This window comes from Agelaius phoeniceus, chromosome 11 (assembly GCF_051311805.1).
Source record: "Agelaius phoeniceus isolate bAgePho1 chromosome 11, bAgePho1.hap1, whole genome shotgun sequence".
NCBI classification, from domain to species: Eukaryota; Metazoa; Chordata; class Aves; order Passeriformes; family Icteridae; genus Agelaius; species Agelaius phoeniceus.
Window position 1 is genome coordinate 9,716,969 of NC_135275.1, and position 22,398 is coordinate 9,739,366.

The 22,398-nt window shown below is 38.4% G+C and overlaps 1 protein-coding gene across 1 annotated transcript in view; it reads left to right on the top strand.

The window, feature by feature from the left end:
- Positions 1–5,393: 5,393 nt before the first annotated feature.
- The window catches only part of CACNA2D3 (calcium voltage-gated channel auxiliary subunit alpha2delta 3), a 385,949-nt gene continuing 368,944 nt past the window's right edge, over positions 5,394–22,398 (top strand). Inside the window, exons 1-2 of the mRNA XM_054640357.2 lie at positions 5,394–6,841; positions 7,447–7,528. Of these exons, the coding sequence (XP_054496332.2) occupies positions 6,723–6,841; positions 7,447–7,528 (201 nt within the window). The 5' untranslated portion in view covers positions 5,394–6,722. The remainder of the gene's footprint in view (positions 6,842–7,446; positions 7,529–22,398) is intronic.

The window sequence follows — 22,398 nt, forward strand, 5'->3', positions numbered from 1 at the left end:
ATTATTTTAGACCTTATTGAAATCTCTTTTCTTTTGGTAGTTCCTGTAGGCCTTTATCTGCAATTGAGATCAGATATGTAAGCCTAATGACTTCACAGGACACTTTATTCTGTTGATATATATTATTTTTCCTTATGCAACAATTTAATGGAATTCATAACCACGGTGTGTTTCTTTTTAATACATACTATTTCCAATTTGAGATAACTTTCCTTTTGAGATAACTTTGATCTTCGGGATAACTCAGTGTTCACAATAAATGAAAAAGGCTCAACAAAATGATAGAGCAGAGGTGGATCACAGGTTAGCAACTGCTGCCATGGAATTATGCAGAATCCATTTTCTGTACTCAAGCAGCAGAACTGTGGTGAATATCAGATCAAGAAGCTGGCAGTTTAGTCAAGACTTCATAAAAGTCACATTCCCACCACAAAATTCATACTTGTGATGTAGGAATGAATTGGAGAGTGACAGAATTATGGGCCTCTGAAGTACCTTATGGCTCTATGTAATTACTTGACATGGCCCTGTTTCTTGGATTAAAAGCCAGGGTGTGTTTTGCACTTGGAAATATGAATGTTATTTTGAAAATAATTGCATGCCAACCTAAAGTTTGCTGGCTGCTTTCAGCTGAGTGGTTGGAACCTTGACCTCCCTGATGACAGTGGCTCCACAGATGTCACTTCATCTCCTGCTGCAGACGGTGCCCCTGCTCGGGGCTGTTGCTCCTCTCTCCCCCCTCAAATACATAATTTTTGGCATCCAGTGTTTGTGTCACCAACCCTGCCGAGGTCTGGAGTAAAGACAATGCTTTTCCTGACCCTTGGAGCTGCTACAAGGGTCTCTTCAGGTGGCTCTGAGGAATTTGTAAGGGTTGGGGGGGAACATTCACAGGCCATTACAGACATGATCAGGTGTTCCTTCTAGAGCATAGACAGTAATAGATTAACACTTAAATATGCTGTGACCTCTAGTGTTTGTTGTTTTTCTAATTGTCAGAGAAAGAATGTTAGGTTCATTTCCATAGCATTCTGTCCATTATCAGAGTTCTTAATTACAGTTTCTCATTTTTAAGTCCTATCTTCAGTTTGCAGGTATTTTGAATTCATTGAAAGCATTAACATTTACAACCTAGCACCAGCTTTGGGAGTAAAAAGATAGTTTATTTGCTTAGAGAAGGGTTCATTTCCCAGCGTGAAACACTTGAAAGAAACCAAAGGCAGACTTTGTCTTAATAGTTGAAAATTCAAAATAAATGAAGCTTATGTAAAATGGCAGTAACAGACTAGAGCTATAGTGGACTGCTGAAATTGGATTTGGGTAGCTATAAACATAATTAGCTTAAAGCATTCTAGCTTGCCATGCAGTGTGAGCTCTCATAGGCTGGGATTGATAATGCTCTGCTCTTTTGCATTTTAACTCCTTGTGGAGATTCAAAAGCCAGCTGATCTGAGGCTTTGTGGAAGCCAAATGAACCACGCGTTCCCTGGGGGGTTATGGCAAACTGTGAGCTTTATTGGGTGTTGAAGTGTGCTAAAGATAACGTGGCAGTAACCTAAAATGCTGTACTCCCAACATGCTAATTAGGATTGTGCATTAGTGTTTTTAAAAATTTTTAGAGATTTGTATTTTTAGTTGTGTAAATGATTGATTACATGTAAAAATTGGTTTTGCATGCTCTTAATGCTCTCATGGATGAAATACTAGTGCTTGATTTGACCTGAACAATATACAGAAACAAAATGATAAGATTGTAAAATTGCACATAAGAAATAGAGATGTGGTTCAGAATTTCTAAGATTTTTGTTTCTCTGAAACACGAGCTCATGCCCATTATGTGAAGTTGTGCTCATTTAAGGCAGTGAGTAATGCTACTTGACCTCAATCTTGGCTGTAAGTGGGTTGGAATTGGTCAATAACTTGGCATTCCCACACCAGTGGAACACTTAGATTTATCCACACGAGACCTCCATAAAATTCTAGGAATACACGTTCAGCCTCTCCAGAACAGGCTGCAGCCTCCTGCCCCTCCTCAGCTGTACGGACCCCTTGAAGCAGGCGAGCCTGTGTTCTCACAGCAGGCAAACACTGCTCCATGAGTGCTTCCACCACTGGGCTGGTTCCAAATAATACATTCAGAACCTTCAGATTTTACCTTTCATCTGACAGCTTCAAGCTTTGCAAAGCTGAGATAACTTTTGTTATCCCCCTACTTTTCCTGCTTCTGTTTTCCATGAGTAAGTGAAACATTATGCTTGCACACAAGTAAGGGAAAGTTTCATAGGGTTGTTAAAGGCTGGAAGGATTTTCACCATGATATTATAGTAAATTGTTTACTGTATGAGGTGACTCTATATTCTTTCACTTTTCCCCTTTTTATTCTCCCACTGCTTTTATTTAGGGGAGATTTTTTGAAATGAATTATTTCAAGCAAGACTAAGAATTGACAATTTAGTCTGTTAAAAAAAATCACTGTGGAGAACACATCTGAGGATTGTAATCTTAGTATTTAGAAGTGTGGAGGAATGTAGTACAAAGCAAGTATTATTACAATGTCACGCAGAGTAGTAACAGCTTTTCTCTTTTTGCAGTATCTGAATCTTCTAATATATGTGGAATAAAGATAAATGGATCTATTTCCTTTCTTGTATTCTTTTTTAAATATTAATTTCCATTGAAGGTGGCTTACATCTTCAGCAAGGCTTTTTAGTACTTTGGTTTAGAACTCATTGTAGATAAGCATTGGAAAAAAAATACAATAAACATTTGTGTTAATTATATCATTTCCTCCTACCCTTCTCCCCTGCACCATATGTTCCCTTCTCTGTATGGCTCTCAATTGACTTTTATTAGGGTTTGATATGTGTCAAATCAGAGACCCCAAAGTCTGTGCTGATGATGCAGTTGTGACCCTGTTTCTGCACCCTTTCCTAAGTGTAAATATACCTTGAGGTGGAAGAAGAGAACAGTGGGATTAATTCAGGTAGTTATTATGCTTTGCCCTAGTCTGTAGCCTCTGCTTCAGCCTTAGTTTCATATCTCACATTATCCCTTGACCTGGATGTTTTGATTGTTTATTTGTGGGTTGGTTTGTTTTTTGTTTTTCCTTCAATCCCTTGGTTATTTTCTTGGATGTGGTCCTCTGAAAAACCTTTAGGGATTCATCAAGTTTCTCTGCCCCTGTCTGTGACTTTCCATTAGAACATTTGAGTCACATATCCAAGTTTTATTTCTGCTTTCATAGGGAAAACAGCTTCTTTCATTTTCTGTGAGATACCAAAATGAACCATTGTGCTTGATCATCAAGGACACAGCAGAAAATTACTTGCCATTTTTTATCCCTTAAAAATGAGAGGCCAGGAGCAGGGAGATGAAACTTAATACACTTGGATGGGGAACCCTACTTCAGAGACCAGTGGCATGTAAGGAACTTACCTGCACTTTCTGCTGAGATGCACTTTGGTTTCTGAATGTATATTTGCTATGTGCATAAATGCTTTCCTTCTCTGGTCAGTTATCTGTGCATACACTTTTCTAGTGGGACCAGAAATTATTCCAGATTCAGCAGTTGTTTATAACAGCATAAGGACATGATAGAAATGCCACATTACTTCCAAAAGAGAAATTCATTTCTGTCTTTTGAAACTTGGCTTTCTGCAGCCTTTGCTCCAGGACATCAGAAGGCTGGAGCAAATAATGGAACACATTGCTCTATCCCCACTAAAAAGGACTGAAGCTCTCCAGCAGAACTTACCACTTCTTTTTCCTGTGTTTTCCTTGGTCCTTCATTATGCAAACCCACTCAGGGAAAGTTTCTGCATCCTGATGGGAGCAACATGGGAGAAATGCTGACGTGAATTTGGAATCCGGTGTCACAGCTGCAGTGATCTGCATACCAGGAACAGTCAGCAGTGGTCAGGCCAGGACACAGCTGCAGACAGGTTGTGGAGTCACCCGTGGTGCTTTGTGGGTGTTATGGTTCAGGTTTGCTCTCCATTCACTGAATGGTCAGGAGGAGCTGATTTCCTGCATGGACAAACCCAGTGTGCACTAATGAAAGGTGCTGAAAGCACTCTGACTATAGTGTACACAAGTGTTTGTTAACACAAACAAGGATTGTTCTTTCAAGCAAAAAATTCTTTGAATTTAGTGAATTTAGTTTCTTAGACGAGCAATAGTACAAATACAATTTTTGTGGTAAACAAATGTGGGTGTCCAGTTTTGCACACAGCAGATGCATAAACTTTAGGTTTGATATAGTATTGAATGTATGATAAATGTAAACAAAGTCAAGGTTTGATGAATTACTTTATCATCTTTTCTTGCCAATAATTAGTGATGGGTTAAATCTATGTTAAATTGTGCTGGCCTCTTGTACACAGGCATTTTGAGTGCTTTCAGAAAGCTTCCAGTAATGCTTTCAGAAATGAAGGTAACTGTTGTTTGCCATAAGGGCACTGTGTTGGCTTGAAGCAGATAAGGATCTTTGTTAACATAAGAACTGTTTGAATCTCACAAAATGAGCTTATGTATTTACTGCCTGACAGTGTTCAGCATGTAAAAAGAAGTAAACAGCACAAGTACTGAGACATTCACTCATTTCTGTTTCATTCCTGGCTTTGGAAAGATATTATTGTTTATGTAATATGTTCAAAGGAGCACATAATTGATTATATACTGTTAGTCAGCCATGTGCATTTTTACATTTCTGCCTGTAGGTAAGCTGAACACCTGGTGACATGGCAGCATGTTTTAAACACTGCTTAGGAGATCCACAGTAACAGCACAGATAACAGGACTTTCCAAATGGTTCAGTAATACACAAAATAAATATTCCTTTTAAGCAATTTTTTCTTTATTGCCTTCATACAAAGGTATTAGTTCAGAGGGAAATGTGCTCTATTTACTGTTTGTGGTGGGGATGGCTGGTGGGTGGTGAAACTTGCAGGGTGCTGTGCTACTCTGTTCTGCACAGTTCCCCTGTTAGTCTTTCTATCTTTAAACTTCTCATTTCTTCTGAGAAAGCAGGAAGCTTTTGTCAGCTAGATATTGAATAGAGGTTTTGATATTTAAAGTGAACTGTTCAGTGCTCTTAGAGATGTTAATGTGGAAAGAAATACAGGTACTACATCTCGAGCTTCAAGACAGAAAATGTTAAGATAAGGACAGTGTACAAAGGCAGAGTGAATATTTTGAGGTGTTAATTCTAACTACAGAGGGAAGAAACTAGAATTCTGGAGCGGACACTGGAGCTATATTGTAGGATGCAAGGATGACTCAGCCCGTGCTCAGATCATGGTCTTGCCATACTTGTTTACATTAAAGTTCAGTTGCTATTTTAAGTCTGCACATTTAGTGGAGAAGAAGGTGAGAAAAAAGCAGAGGGAGAAGAATAAAAGCAAAAAGAGGGAGGGTACATTTTAAAACGCAACAACAACAAAAATACCTGGACCAATCCCTCCTGCTCCGTACGCTGCTCTCTCAGTGGAAGAGCTTGTAATCCTATATTTGCTATATCAAGAGGATTCTTCTATGAGCACAAATTAATAATTTATTCATAGGCTGGAGTCAGCCCGCATTGATTTACTTATGCTGCATTTCTTTTCATTCATAAGCCTTTGCCGGTCCCGAGCTCTCGGAGAGTGACTTGCTGCAGTGCTCCGGCGTGGGAGGAAGCAGCAAAGGCGCCTTTATGCACAAGGACGTGCTCCCTCCGACTCGATTCCATGTGGGAGCCTGACCGAGGGCCGGGGCTGGCCCCGGGAAGCCGCTGCCGGGCGATGCTCCCCGGGCAGGCACCGCCGCTCCGCTCCCTGCGCCCGGTGCGGCGCCGCGGCCGGGATGCTCCGGGCACCGCGCGGCGCTGAGCTCCGAGCAGCCTTCGCCTCTCCGGGCCGTGTGACAGACAGACTGACAGACAGGTGCTCGTCACGCAGCCGTGCCCTGCCTGAATCGCTCTCCGGTGGGTGTGCGCGGCCCCACGCCCCCGCCCCTGCCAGCCCTGCCGAGCCCTCCCAAGCTCAGCCCCCGGCAATGTGCAGCGCTCTCTTCTCGCCTTCCTGGAAGGGCTCAACTCCACTTTCAGCTCCTCCAGACTTTCTCTGCTTTTGTCGTACCCTCCCTCTGGTCCAGCTCCTCCCGTGCCTGCCTTTCTGTGTCGGCGCTATCCCGTTAAAAGGCTGCTGCTCCTGCTCCTCTGAACCACTGCTCGGGCTGCCTTGATCTGGGATGAAGGCTGGAGGTTATCGGCGAGGGAAAGGAGAACTCTAGGCAGCTTTCCATTTGCAAAGTGAGCAGTAATTGCAAGAAGACAGCCTCCCCAGCTGGAATCAATAGTCTGCTTTCTTGCTGCTAAGGGCACTTTGGAGCAGCAGTAGGTCACTGAAGTAACTTCAGCACACTGCTGACTGCGGAGTTGTAAAGAACTACATGCAAGTGGCTGCAGTAGTGCTGGAAAACGCTTTGCTGTTACCAGGGACACAATAGTTTTCAAGTCATTAGAGCTTCGATTCTGGTCCGCTCCTTCCATTACACAGAGAGGGTCATTCTTTGGAGGAATGAGGATGGAGCTGTGAATTTTTCTTTTCCGGTGTTCCAGTGTCCCCTTCTAGTGGAAGGGGGTAAGAGTGGGGGAAAAGAAGCTTTTAGAAACAAACCCCCACTGCTGCTTAACTCAGCTTCACTTGAATTTCCCCAAACCTTTCCAGGCACAGAGAGGCACAATGCCAGAGAACCTGAATCTTCTTCGGGCTTTTGGGGGCTTTTTCTTTATCTTCTGGACAGCTTTTAACACAGCCTTAGTGGATGTGGTTGGATCGGAGCAGCAGATCCCCTTGTCAGTGTAAGTGCTTTCGTGCTATTCCTCTCAGGACCATGCTCAAGGATGAGAACTTGGCTGCTCAAGTTCTCCTGTTTTTGTATTGCAGATATTTGGCTGTTCCAGGGCACCTTTGCTCCTCTGTCAGCTGTGTTTAAAGTGGTTGTCTCCAAGGCGCTTGGCACTCTGATTTTATTGTAGGAGCATGTGTTGGTGGAGTATGTGGCCACGGAGTTTTAAGTGCTTGTATTTACTGAAACTGATGCAGTTAACACTTTCTCATGTGGGAATTTATCATTCAGAACTGTTTTGCCATTTTATCTGCTCTTTTCCTTTCAATGGATATATGTCATGTTGTGCCAAAGCACGTTTCTGTACAAGTTAATTCCTTAAATTTTAATGGTTCGGGTCGGTAGTTTCATATCAGAGGCCTTACCTTAGCACAGGATCTGGTTTGTGCTTATACTTGTACAGCTTCTCTGATCTTTTGCTGTGCTCAGGTTCCTTAGTGAGCTCTCTAATGCAAAATTGCTCGTATCCTTCTGAGTGCAGCTGAAGCTGCTACAGTCTCTGTTGCTAGCTCTGACATGTGTATTACATTTCTTCCTGTCTCATTTTTTTCTTCACAGTGTAAAGCTCTGGGCCTCAGCATTTGGTGGAGAGATCAAATCTATTGCAGCCAAATACTCAGGTTCCCAGCTCCTACAGAAGGTAAGGATTTCTTTGGTTGTAATAAGGAGGGTTTTAAGAGAGAAAATGGAGGCAGATTTAATTTTTTAAATGAACAGGAAAGCAGTGCTGTGCATGCTTTTGTCCAAGATCTATTTTTGTATTGCATACTAGTCCCTGATGACTCTTTGCATCGCACTGCACTATCTGTAGAGTCCTTGCTTAACCTGATATTTTTCTGTTGGAATGACTTTTTTTTTTCCATTGGAAAGTAAACTCCAACACTTATTTCTTGTAGCCTAGGCTTCAGCCCAGGTTGCGGGTGTTTAGTCTGGTTGCTGCATTGTGATGATGATGTTTCTGTGCAGAAACAGCTGTTTCTTATCAAAGATGCTAACTTCATTCAAGGAGCAGAATTAGTGCATATTGTATGATTTTCACCCTGGGCTCTATGTACACAATGCACTGTATCAGGAGAAGGCGGCTGCACTGTTGTTTGTCATCTCTGCAGTTTTTACAATGCCATTATTCCCCCAATCATCTTAACCCAGTGCTGAGATGTATTACATCATTACAGATAAGAGGAATGAATGTGGTTATCTTCTTGCTCAGCTGCACAGCTGGGTAATAAGGTGGTGAAGTATAGCAAAAACTTGAGAAATTGGTGTAAGTCTACATAATTGGGACAGAGGGTAATGAAAAAGCAGATTTGAGTATTAGGTATAAATCAAGGACTCTGTTTAATTTAAATCTGCAACCTATAGTAAACTTCTGTATCGTGGACAGTTTATTTTTACAACAGTTGCAAAAAAAAATGAGAGACTAAGAGGAATATGTTAGACTGAGACTGCTATTTTTGGGCATTTAACATCTGATTCTCAAAATGCAATATGTAAATGGGAAAACATTGAGACATCCACTGATCAAAAAACACTCATTCAACCCATATATTGAATTTCTGCTGAATTTTTGTAGACATGATTTTTAGTTCTGAGTAACACTAATTTTATTTTTTGTCTGATTGCGAAGGAAATTATTCCTTGAGCTTTTAGCATTTATTTCGAAAGGCTTATATATGTGTGAAATTATATAACTGTACGTGCAGCAGCTGAAATAAAAAGCTTGTGCTATCCTTTAAAATGAAAGTAAGTGGCTTTAGTAATTACTAAAGACATATGAGTTCTTTAGGAGGTTGTCTTTTCAGATCTGTATACCCAGGACTGTAGAACACGAATTTCACTAAGCGAAAATACTGAGCTATGAAGAACCAAAATATTTGCGGTCTCTTACTGCCTTTCAAGGCCTTTAAATGGCTTCACTTCAATATGCTGGGCAAACTTTAATTTTATTGTGAAAATTTGGCCACTCAATATTTATTATACTTCCAGCTCACATTCTTTAAAGTCTGTGTAGTCTTACACTGTCACTGTTATTTATGAACACCTTAAATTCATAAAGCAGATGGAGCTTCCATTTTTGATTAGTTTGTAATCAAGTGTTATTAAAAAGCATTTTTTTTTTATTGGGCCATAACAAACAAATATCTTTATTTAACTTTGGAGCTCTTCCATGTGCAGCCATTTCTGCGCAAAAATGGCTTTGGAAATGAAACGTGCCCAGTCCCGAGCCCAACGTTTGCTGGGAGAATATGAATGTACCCTGTGTGGCAATCATGCTAAAACCCACAAAGAGTCAGTATGGAATCCTTAATCCTCCTTCTCTTCCTCATAGTAGATGCTGCTGTCATCCCTTCTGTGATGTATTTTTTCCCTCTGAAGTAGCATGATTGGTTCCTATTGGTTGTTATAATTGTAGGTAATTGGAAGCTATTCATTTTACCTTTTCATCAGCATCCTTTCTCTTTCACTAACCAGTCTGTGCTCCTGTGTTTGAAGGTGGACAGTTTGTGTTCTTTCAAAGCTATTTTGTTTTTCTTTCTTGCTCGTATTATATTTCCTTATTTAATGAAAGAGAAAAGAAAAAAAAGCAGGTTTGGCAGGTATTTAGAGCATTTATTCCTCTGTCACATGTATTGTTTTTTTCTTTTTTTCTTCCTTCTGGTTACAGTAGTTTTTAAAAGATGTCTGTTGCTTTTTCTTTTATTTAGAATTCTAAAATGTCTCTGTCCATTTAAGCTTGCTGTGTTCTGGTGTTGATTGTGGCAAATGAGCCTGGATGACAGATGACTTTAGCATGTACTTTTTTGTATGGTTATAAAGTATATTTTTTCTATAAGCTTGTGTGAATAGAAACATACCAAACTTCAAGGTCTGGAAGTATTTTCAACATGCAAAGTCAGTGACAGAGGTTGTCACAACAGTTAAGGAGGTGATAGCACAGGAGGGCTCTAAATACAAATGCCTTTTTTTCCCACCCCCTCCCTCCCCACTAGCCAGGCATCAAGAATATGTTTGGTATTTACTGTGAGCTCTGGGTGATCAGAATCCATGTCATTTTAAAGTCAAGATTCCACTTTTAGAAGCAGTGATACTTCTGATATTACCAGAGGAGCCCACATTTCCTGATTATGAATTAAGCATCCTTAAACAAGTGAAGATATAAAAATGTGTGTATGATTATGGATCTGGACAGTATAGATTCCTCAACTGTCAACTGCTTTGGAGTGCCATTTAGCTTAATACAGGCTTGCTAAATGAAAAATTAATGTAAAGGTTACTTGATTCATTCTGTCAGCACACACACTGCGTGCTGCTTTCAAAGGGATGCACTCACAGTCGTGATTGACAGTCTCTGCTGCCCAAATGTTTTGCACATTGAGTCATTTGACCCACACTAAAATTTCATTGAGCAAATTAATTTGTGTGAGATACTCAGTAAAGAAATTTTTTGCCAGTTTACAGTTGTGAATATTGATGGAGTTATTGCAATTCTTAAGGTCTTGCTGTACTGTGAACATCAAATACATGACCAGCACTGGTGTTCTCTTGAGCTGGTAAAAAATGTATAAGAATATTTTGGTTGCTTTTTGAAAGTATATTTTTAAATCCACTGCTTCCCATATCTTAATTGAATGTTTCATTATTTTATGTCATTGTGATAATCTTATCCAAGTATTTTTTTATGCCTCCTAGACTTATGACTTTTCCTTTATGACTTTTCCCAAAACTGACTTTAGATGAAATACAGATGCTTCAAATTGCTTGGAAAATAATAGTTCAGTAAGTAATTTCAGAAATTATGATGAGGGTTTAAAGAGAATTAGCACTTAAAAAATGTGCTACGCCTTGCTTTCAAAGAGATGGAACACCATTGAGTGTAAAATAAAACATCAGTAGTAAACAGGACTGTATTATTCCTAGTTTGTCTGGTTTCTGGAGGCTTTACAGTTGTCATATAGATTTGGAGAGACTCCTTGATGCTCTAGAGATGTTCATACTCTTCACTTATTTAGCAAATACTACTGGGGCCCAAGAATTAATTTTAATTCTCTCTTAGGTGTTGTTTCTTTTCCTTAGACTGTCAAAAGATATCTGCCTTATTTGAATCCTGACATTTTCAATTTTTTTTCTTTTGTAAACACTCTGAGTTTTGTGGGTCCTGTACTGAACGTGAGAGCACGGCCCACTGGCAAAGCCAGGCTTCAAATATGGGATGCAAAGCAAGGCTTAGGTGCCAGGAACATATTCACTTCAGCTGCTGCAATTAGAGTTTTGGAAAACAGGCTTTGGGGAATGCTGTTGTAATACAGTAAAGCTCTTAAATCAGTGCAGTGTCTGTTTGTGTGAAAGTGCAGCATGGTCTGTGCTTTCTCAGGTTCCTTTTGATGAGACTCTTTAAAAAAAAATATTCTGAGCTTTGATAATTCTTCATTTCTTCCTGAATTGTCAATATTATTTACTGCAAGTGTAGGAAGGGTGAAAATACCCTTAATTTCTTGGTCCTTCCACAAGGGTTTTTTCCTGACCAGAAGCTTGTTTCAGGCTCCCTGAGATGTTCCTTATGTAAGTTGTCTGCTGGAGCCCTCAGTGTTATGTAAGCCCTGCCTGCCTTGCTCTGAAGCAGGCTGGAGTCTGCATCTGCCTGCTCCTTTCAGCAAATCCTTCATTGTGCTGGGAGCTCTCAAATCATTGTTTTCTCAGAGCAGGTTTTTCAGTCAGGAGAGCATTCCTGTTTTTAAAGATGCAGAATTGTATTTTATCTCCCTGACAAGGATGGGGTGCTGTATCTTAGGAGTTTCTTGCAACTGTGGAAATGTCAGTGCAAAATTAATACAACGGGGTGATTTAGATCAATTAGCATTCAGCTGGTGGATCTGATTCATACAGTACATCTATCTTTAGTTTAAATTGTATAATAGGGACTTAAATTCTTAGGCAAGTTTAGTACAATCATCTTGACATTAATTGCCTTTCTTTTATTCAGCCTTATGTTGGTTTTGGTTTTTGTAGGCTGTTTCTTTGCTCGAGACACTGAAACTACTGCTTGGAAGGAAGGGTCAAGTAGGACTGAGACCTGCAGGTTAAAGGATAGTCATGGACTGACTTTTTGGATGTCAATTTAAACTTTTGCCAGTTGAGCAATTCTAAAACAGGAAAAAAAAATCAAAAAATAGGGAAAATTATCAATAAAATCTGTAGACATATGGCTGTGAATCAAAAAGTACAAAAACCCCATCAAAGGAAATATCACTATCCCCAAAGCCCAAAAACCAAACCAACAGCAACAACCCACCCACCAAACCTGACACCTATCCCAAAGCCCAAATTCAAAACCCCACCAGCCAAGTAAATGGTGTAGAGCTTACCAAAAACTCTATTCAGAGTTAATTCATTATAATTTGGACTCCTGAAGTCTGGTTTATATAAAATGTGTCTCTCAGTACTGACTTAAAATCAAACCTTAGAAAATAAAATAAATATACACCTGAGAATTTTACACCAGTGTAATTCTGTTGATTAATGCAAATGATGTTTTGGAACTTGCAGAACTTGAATCTCCATCCCCTTTAATTCCTGCAGATCTTTGGGCTACATGAACAATGAGATTATTCTCCATGCCTAGGTACAGAACTTGTCAGTGTGCTTTGAAGTATTTTATGTTATCTGCACACATAAAGATGTACATTCTTCTGGATAGATATTTTAACTTTGGTCAAAATTAAAAAAAAACAAACACATTGTTATGCTACCAATGTATTTGGTGGGAAAACCTGGTGGGTTCCATGCTAATCTTCAGGTACTATATTGATCTGTAGAGGAAAGAGTCTTATCAAACTTTGAAGACTTTCTTCTTTTCCTCCATAACAAAAAAAAACCCCTTGGACTTTTTTGTAATAAAGTTCTGCCTTTTCTGGAGGCTATTGGAAAATTTTCTTCTATGAAGTTAGAACTGCACCTTGAATGATCTGTGGTTTGTACTCTCCTGTTTGAATAGTCAAATACTTGACTATTCAATATACTTTGAATGTTATGGCAGGAGTAATAATTTTTTGGTGTTGGTGACGGTTTTAAAATGTAGTCAAATCAGCTTGAATATCAAACCATGTTTTAGATTTCACTTGGTCTAAAAGGGAAGCCATGCTGAATTCATGCTTTGCTTCCTTCAGCACTCTCTATTTTGCAGTCTGTTCTGTGTCTTTCTGGGTTTGAGTGTGATCCACTTGTGTTATTGAAAGTACAAAAGTTGCATTGTTAGTATGTATGAGGAATATGAGATGGCTTTACTAAGTTCATGATAAATGCATTACACTTTCTTTAATGTCTTTTAATATGGAAATTATTGAGCAGACAATCCAACTGGAAAACATTAGATCTTGAAAGGAAGAGAATGATAATTCTCTTGCTTAATGCATTTATGGTTGTTTGTTTTCACATCCTGTATTGGAAAATGCTTACGTTTCAAGGTTAAAGGAGCTGCTGTCCATGCAAATTATCTTGCTAGTGAAGGTATGTAGAGCATGAGTAGATGCTGTATTGTAGTGGTGGTTCACTCTTGAGTAACTACTAATCAATACTCCACACTTTCAAATGTCATTACTGTTCTGTAGGGGACAGTTTTTTGTTGCTGATAATAAGTCTTAACACATTTTGCAACACAAATTATATATTGATAAGGTAGATGGTATTTCAGTTCCTGTAGAAGCTTCACTGACAGGTTTAATGAAATAGTTAAATTAACTTGTAGTTCTTGTGGAGTTCCATTTTGCTTTTTTTACATATAATGTTTTTGCAAAAATTACATGGATGTTTTCATGATCCTGTTTAGCATCCACCAAGTTAATTTGTGTAAAGCTGTAGTACTTTCTTAGAGTGGGTGATCAAATACTTGCAAGTATTGTATTTAAAAAGGAAGTCTTTGGAAAACCACTTCCTTTAAAATCATAGTTGGAAAGAAGCAGATAAGGGTCTTGGTAGCCTTTCCAGAAGTGATTAATTTCAGAGACAAATAATTACTGAAAATATCCTGCCCTCAGGTCTCCCAGGACCTTCCAGGTGAAGTTACCCATGTAATAGATGATAACCAGTACACTGGTTTTAAAGACATGAGGGCATTGTGATTGCTCAAGACACTCCTTCACATGGGAGTGAACAGATTCTGCATCCAGCATACCAAAAAAAAGGGCACTATAAGTTTCTTCTCCATATCCATGACAGATGTACAAAAACTGGTCTTTAAACACAAGAATTAATTTTTTGCTAGTATCAATTTATTTGTTTAATTGTTTTTTTTTACTGAGAGAAAACCCTAGAATAGTGTGAAACTCTTGCAGGTTGGCTGCTCAGACCAGGTTCCTGGCCATTATGTAGACTTTATTGAACTGCCTGATATTATGAAGGTCAGCAAAATCCTTTATTTTGGACTATCATCAATTACAGTAATTGTATTTCTGGTTTGATGTCTGTATCTATGGGCTATTAATCTTTGTGTCTATATCTTCTTAAGGCATAGCTGGGGTGTCCTTCACCCTTCAGAGCAGGAACAGGTTATGAACACAATTGTCAGTGCTGTTTGGGGTAGCCAGGCTGGATGAAGACTTGCTGGTTTTCCCCTCCCCTTTTAAGCACACAAACAAATGATCTTATTAAAATATCATTTTACTATAGAGGAATAAATATGTCAGCTATAATAGAATAAACTTTTCCCAAAAAGATGTGTACTGCTCAAATAATCTCTTGTTGGGCTTCACATGACAGCCACATGATAAGATATCAACAGGGTGAGCTTTTCAAGATGTTCCTGTGTGTTCTTGTGTTAAATGTAACTATGAAGTCCACAAGGGAGCTTCAGTGGGACTTGTAAGACTCTGGAATGTCCCAGTGAGAAAGAAGGAAATGATCAGATGTAAACTCCTGGTTGATTCCTTATGCACCAGCCATAGGTTCTAGAGCTTTGTTATCAACAATTGATACTTGTTAAAGTTTGTTCTTCACTGTTGTTATTCTTGAGAAGAAATTTCCTGAAGAAGTGTCTGCACTGAAGTTTTGCTTCTTTAGGTGGAGCCTGGTAGGTTGGTTGGATGGAGTCTTCAAAGCATCTAAGTTCTTGTAGTGATTCTTCATCAGAAGAGTTTGAGAAGCGATTTCTTCTAACCATGTTTTCTGTCTGTCAAGATTCCTGAAAGAACTGGAAAGAGTTAATCAATGCATTTCACTGAGGTGATTAAAAAAAATTATAAAATCTTAGGTGTTTTCTTTGTCAAAGCATCTGCTCCTACTTGTGTGTTTTGCTTTTACTTTTCTTAACTTGACACGCTTTCTTGTTGTCTTTGTTTCTCTCCCTGTCTCTCTCTGAACCTCCTTATTTATCTTTCATTTTAATCTTTCAGTTTTTAAATGGGCATATTTTCTAGAGAGAAATGTTTTTTCTGAGCCTGATGCCAAATGTTTTGCATAAATAATTTTCTAGTACAGGAGGCACTTAGTGATAATTTTTCTATTTATCCATCTGGATTGAGATCTTAGAGCACCAAAGTTAAGGAAGTAAAAGATGAAGGAAAAAATTGTTCTCAGGTCTGTTAACAAACAAAACTATAAGGTGGCCTAATTCACATCATAAGATTGGGGATATAGAGTGAGAAATATGTGTGTATAATTAATTCAGAATATCAGGGATTAATGCATGGATCCTGTGGATTGTTGATTAGTAAAGGTTCTCATATGTATGACGGACAGTAATTTCCTTGAAGCATCCTCTTAGTTTTTAGGAAAGGGTGGAAGAGCTTCTAATAGTCTCATAAGATGTTTTTCCTTGGTGCTTTCAAAATGTGGATTTGACAGGCTTCCCTGAATTTTGTGCAGTTGATGATGGATTATATGTCCTGTCGATAACATTCCTCTACAATGTGCAACTTGAGAAGATTTCTTATGCTTAATGTTCTTCTGAACATAGTGGTACTGAATTAAAAAATTCTAATTATACTCTAAGAATTGACACTTTTGTGTTTGACACTAATGACTCCACAAAACTGGTTCTGGAAACCAACACTCACCACCCCCTCTATACAAAGCCTTCCTGTCTTCCACTGTGGAGCTCTGTTTTTCATTATTTCATATGGAGTAATAAATTCTGGAACAGGATTTAGAAGGTCTTTGAACTCTGATTCCTGTTCAAAGTTGGGTCAAAGCTAAAATCAGTGCAGATTTCTTGGATCTTTGAATTTGATCTTCAAAACCTTCAAGGGCAGCAGTGCCACAACCTCTTTGGTTCCAATGCTTGTCTCTAGTCTGGACAAGAAGTTACTTGAGCTGGAACTTCCCATTTCCATTTGGCTGCTGAGTGTCACTTCTACCTCCCTAAATATTGTTGGTTCATCATCTTCATAATCTCCTGGAGTGCATGGAAAGGCACAGCACTTTGTCATGGCAGCACACCTGAGGTCCCAGTCACAGACAGCATTATGGAATTCTTCAGTTGCTTCATCAGGTCCCAACACTTTTTCTGACCTATTATTTTAAAATAGTTCTCAGTAGCTTTATGGACTCTTAAACTGAGCTCTCTGCTGTTTGATATTCAGATGGGTTTTTACCACTCACAATAGGAATATGTAACTGTTCTCATAATTATGAAGTCTCAAGAGTAATTTCCACTTAGCTGATTGCATGAATAGGAGAAGACTTTTTAATTTGTCGTGGTAACACAGGAATTTATTTTTTAATCTAGGACTAAGACAAGCCATTTAGCTCCCACTTGCTTTATTAGCCATTTCTTTTACTATCTTTATCCCCCCCAGTATCTTAAGTGAACTTAGTGTTGAACAGAAAGAGTCTGTCAGCTGGCAGAAGGTTTTATGTCTTGTTGTCTATTTTTACTTTATTCTACAGTAGCTGTCAAGGAATTTCTTTGTGTTTTTATACACAAACAAGGATTTTACTTGTTTTCAAAAAGCGGGATTCAAAATTAGGCAGTCATAATATCTGTAGCCTGTTAGGTAACAGCACAGTGAAAATGCTGATTGGAATGCATTATGAAAACTCTGGTCAGGGCCCCAGCATGCAGTGTTCCTATTGTTCCTCCAGGTCCCATTTTAATACTTGACTATTCAATATACTTTGAAGATTTTGTGTCAAGCTATCTAAAATTGCTAACTTTCAAAAGAAACACAAAAAGAAATCTACATACTACGGGTATTAAAATTTGATGTGTTGGGAACACATCATTGGTCACAAAATTAGATAATTATCTTCTAAAGTAACAAAGCTTCAGAGATAAAAAGCAGGAACATTCAAACTTTGGCTTTACCTTGAAGCTAAATGTCTATCATCTTCTGACAGCTGGATGAAATGTATGAGTACTGAGCTGTTTGGCCATGATGCTATCGTATTACATTAATAGCAATTTTCTCTGATAATGAAAACTGGTAGGAGGCTAAGAGCAAAGCTTTAGATTATGACTTGCAGCCATTGACTATCTGCATCCAGCAGATTTATTACCCCCTATGCACATTGTGCCTTTTATAATGTTTTCTGCAGTTTCTTCATCAAAGTACAACAAGAAAGCTATTATAGATGGCAGGAAAGAGAAAAAATCTGGGTACTCACTTCACATTTCAGACATGCACTTGTTACAAACTGCAATGCTGCTTTACAGTAAAAGTGGAGGTAATTTCTAGCATCCCTCATGAAACCTTTGAGAGGGAGAGGAGTGTGAATGAAAGAAAACTGGAGAATTTCTGTTGGTCAACACTAATTTTCTACATATAGATTTATCTGCCCTTTATCCTGGGGCTGTGATAACCTTTTCTTGATGGTCTACTTAAGTCCTGTAATCTTGGTGACCAAAACTCAGTGTGGTCCTTAAGCACAAAGCTAATTTCACCTGTAATGTCACAGGAATCTGGTGCATGCAGTGGTGATAGGATTTCATGGAGAGTGCCAGAAACCTTAAATTGAAAATTGAAAGTGCCAGTGTAACTCCCGTCTCTCCCCAACTGGAGGCATCTTTTCCCAATTTTCTGTATAAAATGGGTCTGGTAATACTTTTTTCCCTCTCAAATTTTAAAACTTTGATATTAGAATTAGAGGCAATGTTTCATTATAGAGAGTTTAGCATTTTGAGAGAATTGGCTGGTGAAGAACACCCTTAGCATATGGATATGGAAACAGAGGGAAGTGGAATGGAATGGATCAGCTCTGAGAGCTACAAGGCATTAATTTTAACACTCTATTTAAATATAACTGCTTGCACTAATGAGAAGATAAATGTTTTCCTGTAACAGTCCTGAATAACTACAAAATTGATAAAAACTTGCCTTTTCCTCTTGTTGATATTTGGTGTCTGTAGCTGGCAATAAATCTCCATATGGCATTGCACTGGCAAATGAGACTGAACCTTTTTTGTCAGAGGATGGATCCCTCCTGTGCTTTGAATACAAGGTGATATGCTCTGCTGATAGCAGAAAATAATTTTCAAACCTTCTCTTCTTTCCCTTATAATTTTTTCCATGCTGATATTTCTTTCTCATTATACATTTTCCACATAACTACAGTTCTGCACTACTTTTTCCTGTCTAGATCCTTCAGACCTTTCTGACCTATTGTGGTTTTCTTCCAAGTAAGATCCAACCAACAAGACTCTCATTAGAGTCAAATTCACAATTGTTAAATGCAGCTAAATTGGGAATTGAGCAATTTTATTTATTATTTTATGAGTGTCTAATTATTTCTGTCTGTATTTCAATTACCATAGGAATTTATTTTCATGTGTTCTTTTCCACTCTGTCCTTCTCTTTACTCCCACTGGTTTATAGCCATTGCTTTTTTACCTTTGGAAATTTTTGCTATTAATGTAGTTTTTCCAGAAGTTCCTTTAGTGGCTGTAATCACAATACTGCAGTAAGGATCTGGTCACCTGAGAAAATGATGCAGAAATAAAATGAGTGATAGCTCAGTAATACTTTTATACCTAAGAATGGGTTTTGCAAATAAAGCTGCTTTTCTTAAAATCTTTTCATTAAATTATGATGCGTGAATCCCTAAAAGGAAGAATAAATAGATTAGGATCTATTGGTACACTTTATACATTGTGAATGTCATTGGAAAAAGAGGCTGGTCATTTCCCCAGTAACAGCCAATATACTTTGTTGTGCCTTGGATGGCATGTGCAGGAAATGGGGTAGGAGAATTTCCTCCAAATCCAAAGGGAAATTCTGTCATGGAGAGGGAGGCAAGTTTTGCAGGAAGGACCCAGCATCAGGAGGCTGCTGCAGGCTCAAAAACCAGCCAAAGGTGAGAACAGGGACACGTAAAGGTAGCAAATGAAGAGGAATGGAGCACATTGAGGGCAAAGAATCAGAATGAACAATGTTGGTTTCTACTCTCTATTTTAAGACAACTGGAGAATAAATACATTTGTATGAAATGCAGGCAATATCTGTATTCTGGTGATAATTTTTGACAAATCTATTAAATAAATAACCTATTAAAATACATAAGTCATAGAAGGTCAAGCTGACTTTTTTGCACAAGTATCCCATGATTTAAAACTTTAGCCAAGAACTGAAAATAAGAAGAAATTATATGCTAAGGAATGTACATTTCAATTCAGGAAAGGCATCAGAAATTAAACTGGCTTTAGTAGTGATGTAATTCTGACGTTTGTATTTTGCTTCTCAGATGCTTAAAATTGGAATGCTTAAACACTTTTAAAAAATTCTAGTTTGCTTTGCTGTTGTCCTTTATTCTGTACAACCCCAGTGTAATAGGAATGCAGTTCAGCTACCTTCATAAATTGGCACTGCTCCTGTCCAGTCCACCTTAAGCACGTTATTAATGTAGATATATATTTGTTCAGTAGAACTTCCTCAGCATTGCAAGATGTCTAGGGAATTTTGTCTGAGAAAGGATGGCAGAACACAGCATGATCCGAGGGACTGGGACCATACTTATGTGTTGGAATAATTCAAATGTTAGTGTATAGTATTATTCATCTAGACCATATTTATCTGATTGCATGCTGCTTATTTATCTTGGTTTATAAATATACAGGAGTTGAATTACTGAAAGCTCTAATTATTCTGAATATAATTTGTCAGACAAAACCAGCTGCTAACTCAGCTCTTCTCAAGAATCTTCAGTAAAATGCACAACCTAAATAATAATGTCTTGGAAAGTACAGAATTCCCATTCTTCCCACAAATCCTCTCTGCCTGTTGGGTATCTTCCTCTCCAGAGCCTAGTAAAAGCCTAGGTTTTTCTGATGTGGCTGAAAGGACAAGAAATCCAGAGTGTTCTGTGGCTTGCATTGCTTGGGCTTCACTCACAGCAAATTTTTCGACACTGTTTAACCTGTGCTTGGCAGAGATGATTCTTTCCCATCTTGGCTGAAATGTTGATATGTTCATTGTCTAGTGCAGTCATTAAGCTGAATTAAATAGTATTCCTGCTTTCAGAGCCTTCAAAACACCTACAGGTCTAGTCTGCCTCTGACCTGGTGATTAACCTTACACAATTCAGTTCTGAAATGTCTTCTTCCATGTGTATAAAGATGTGCCAAGTCCTACTTTCTGTCTACAGTTAAAAATAAATTTTGATGGCAGCTTCTGTGCAAAATTTGCTTCTGTGGGGGGTGGGGTTTTGTTTTGTAAGTGTGTTTTTTTTTTTAATAAAAAGGGGTCAAATATCACAAGTAGGTGTACATGAATGATTGATCTAGCTGACTGAACAGGTGAATTATCTGTAACTTTGCATATATAACAATGCTGTCAAAAAAGAACCATCTATATGGCATTTATAGCATCTGTTTCCAAAGGCTTGAATGAAAACAAGATGTGTGCAGGATTAATGTTATTATTTCAGTCTCGTTTGGAAGTAAACTAATTAGCACAACATTTGAATGCTCAGCAGTTCAGGGTTGATTGAGGCCAGAGCAGAAGGGAGTCCCTTCTCTTGTGGATGTCTGTGGCATCTCTGCAGCACCTTGTGCCTGGAGTGAGCTTGGTTTTGGGTGGCTTTTAATGAAAAGTTCTTGCCTAAAGTGTTGTGTATCTCAGTTTTTGTCAAAGAATAGCAGATTCTCTGTTGAGGGTCTAGGGCTAAAATCATCACTGCTGATGAGAAGTGATGTAAAGAAGAAAAGTGAAGGGAAGAATTGCTGTTGACATGCAGGTAGTTAAGCCAGAAAAAAATTCCACATATATCTAGGATATATGAGCAGGTCTTCACCTACTGTGAGTGTATGCTGCCTTGCAAGCATTTAAACCAGTTCTTGGAATGCTGAGTTTTGTATAAATTGTAAAAGGATTGTATCTACAATCAGGTAGTTTTCTTTTATATTCACAACAGTCATACACAGTAATGAGACTGTTATCTGTAATGAAACTGTATTCTCTTGGAAAAGAGGGGGAGAACATTTGAGGGGGCAATGTTCTTCAGACTAGAAAAATGTTATGGTTTAAATATGAAGAGTAATTATAAATCTTCTTGATGGCTTCACATAAGTCGAGCTGTAATTTATTTCACTGCAAATGGGTATGTACTTTGCTGATTTCTACTTTTTCTCCTCGGTGGGTAGGAGGTTAGAATTGAAAGACGGCTTTTGTTTCCTTGTTTAATTGCCTAAAAGGAAAAGTGACTGGAATAGAATCCCATTTCTTGTAGGGGAACAATAAAATGAGATTCTCTCACCTACTGATTTCAAAATATGCACTTCTTAATTCTGTTTATTGCTTCCCACAGGAGCTGGCAATCCTTCTGTGACAACCAGCTCTTCTCTGTCCTTGTATCACATATAAAGAATTGCTTTTTTCCCTTTTTAATGAGTGGCTTGATATACAACATGTCTTTTGCCTTAAGCATTTATTTCCATTCTCCTTTCTAATACATTTAATTTCCTTCCCCCCACAATTGTCTGTCCTTGCTTCAGACTTCTGATATTATTTGATAATTCACTTTTTCATAGTACGGTTTATTTAATTCTGTTTTCAGGTTCACTCTTGTGTATTAACTTAAATTTTTTAGTATGTATACACATATATTAAAGCTGTTAGTACCTTCTCAGCTCTTGGAAATACTCCAATACCTATCTCTGAAGAAATATTAAAGCTAACCTTGATGTACATAAAATCCTTCTGGGGCTGGTGACTCCACCACTTCCCTGGGCAGCCTGTGCCAGTGCTTGACCACCCTTTTAGTGATGAAATTTTTCCTAATATCCAATCCAAACCTCCCCTGGTGCAACTTGAGGCTGTTTCCTTTTGCCCTATGACTTGTTAACATGGGCCTCTCTGTCTCTGCCAGTGTCATTCAGCCTCTTAAATGCCCCTTGGTTTTGGCTGCATTTAGTCTATAACTTCTCCTTGGTTGTGGAATGTGATTTTGTCTGGAAAGTGTAAATTATTCTCTGCTAGTTCATTGTGCATGAAACAGCTCAAGGTCATGATTTGCTATTGTTGCAGAAAGAAACTGATTTACTTGGCTGTTTCTTAATGGCCACCACCTTCATTTAAAGAGAGAGAC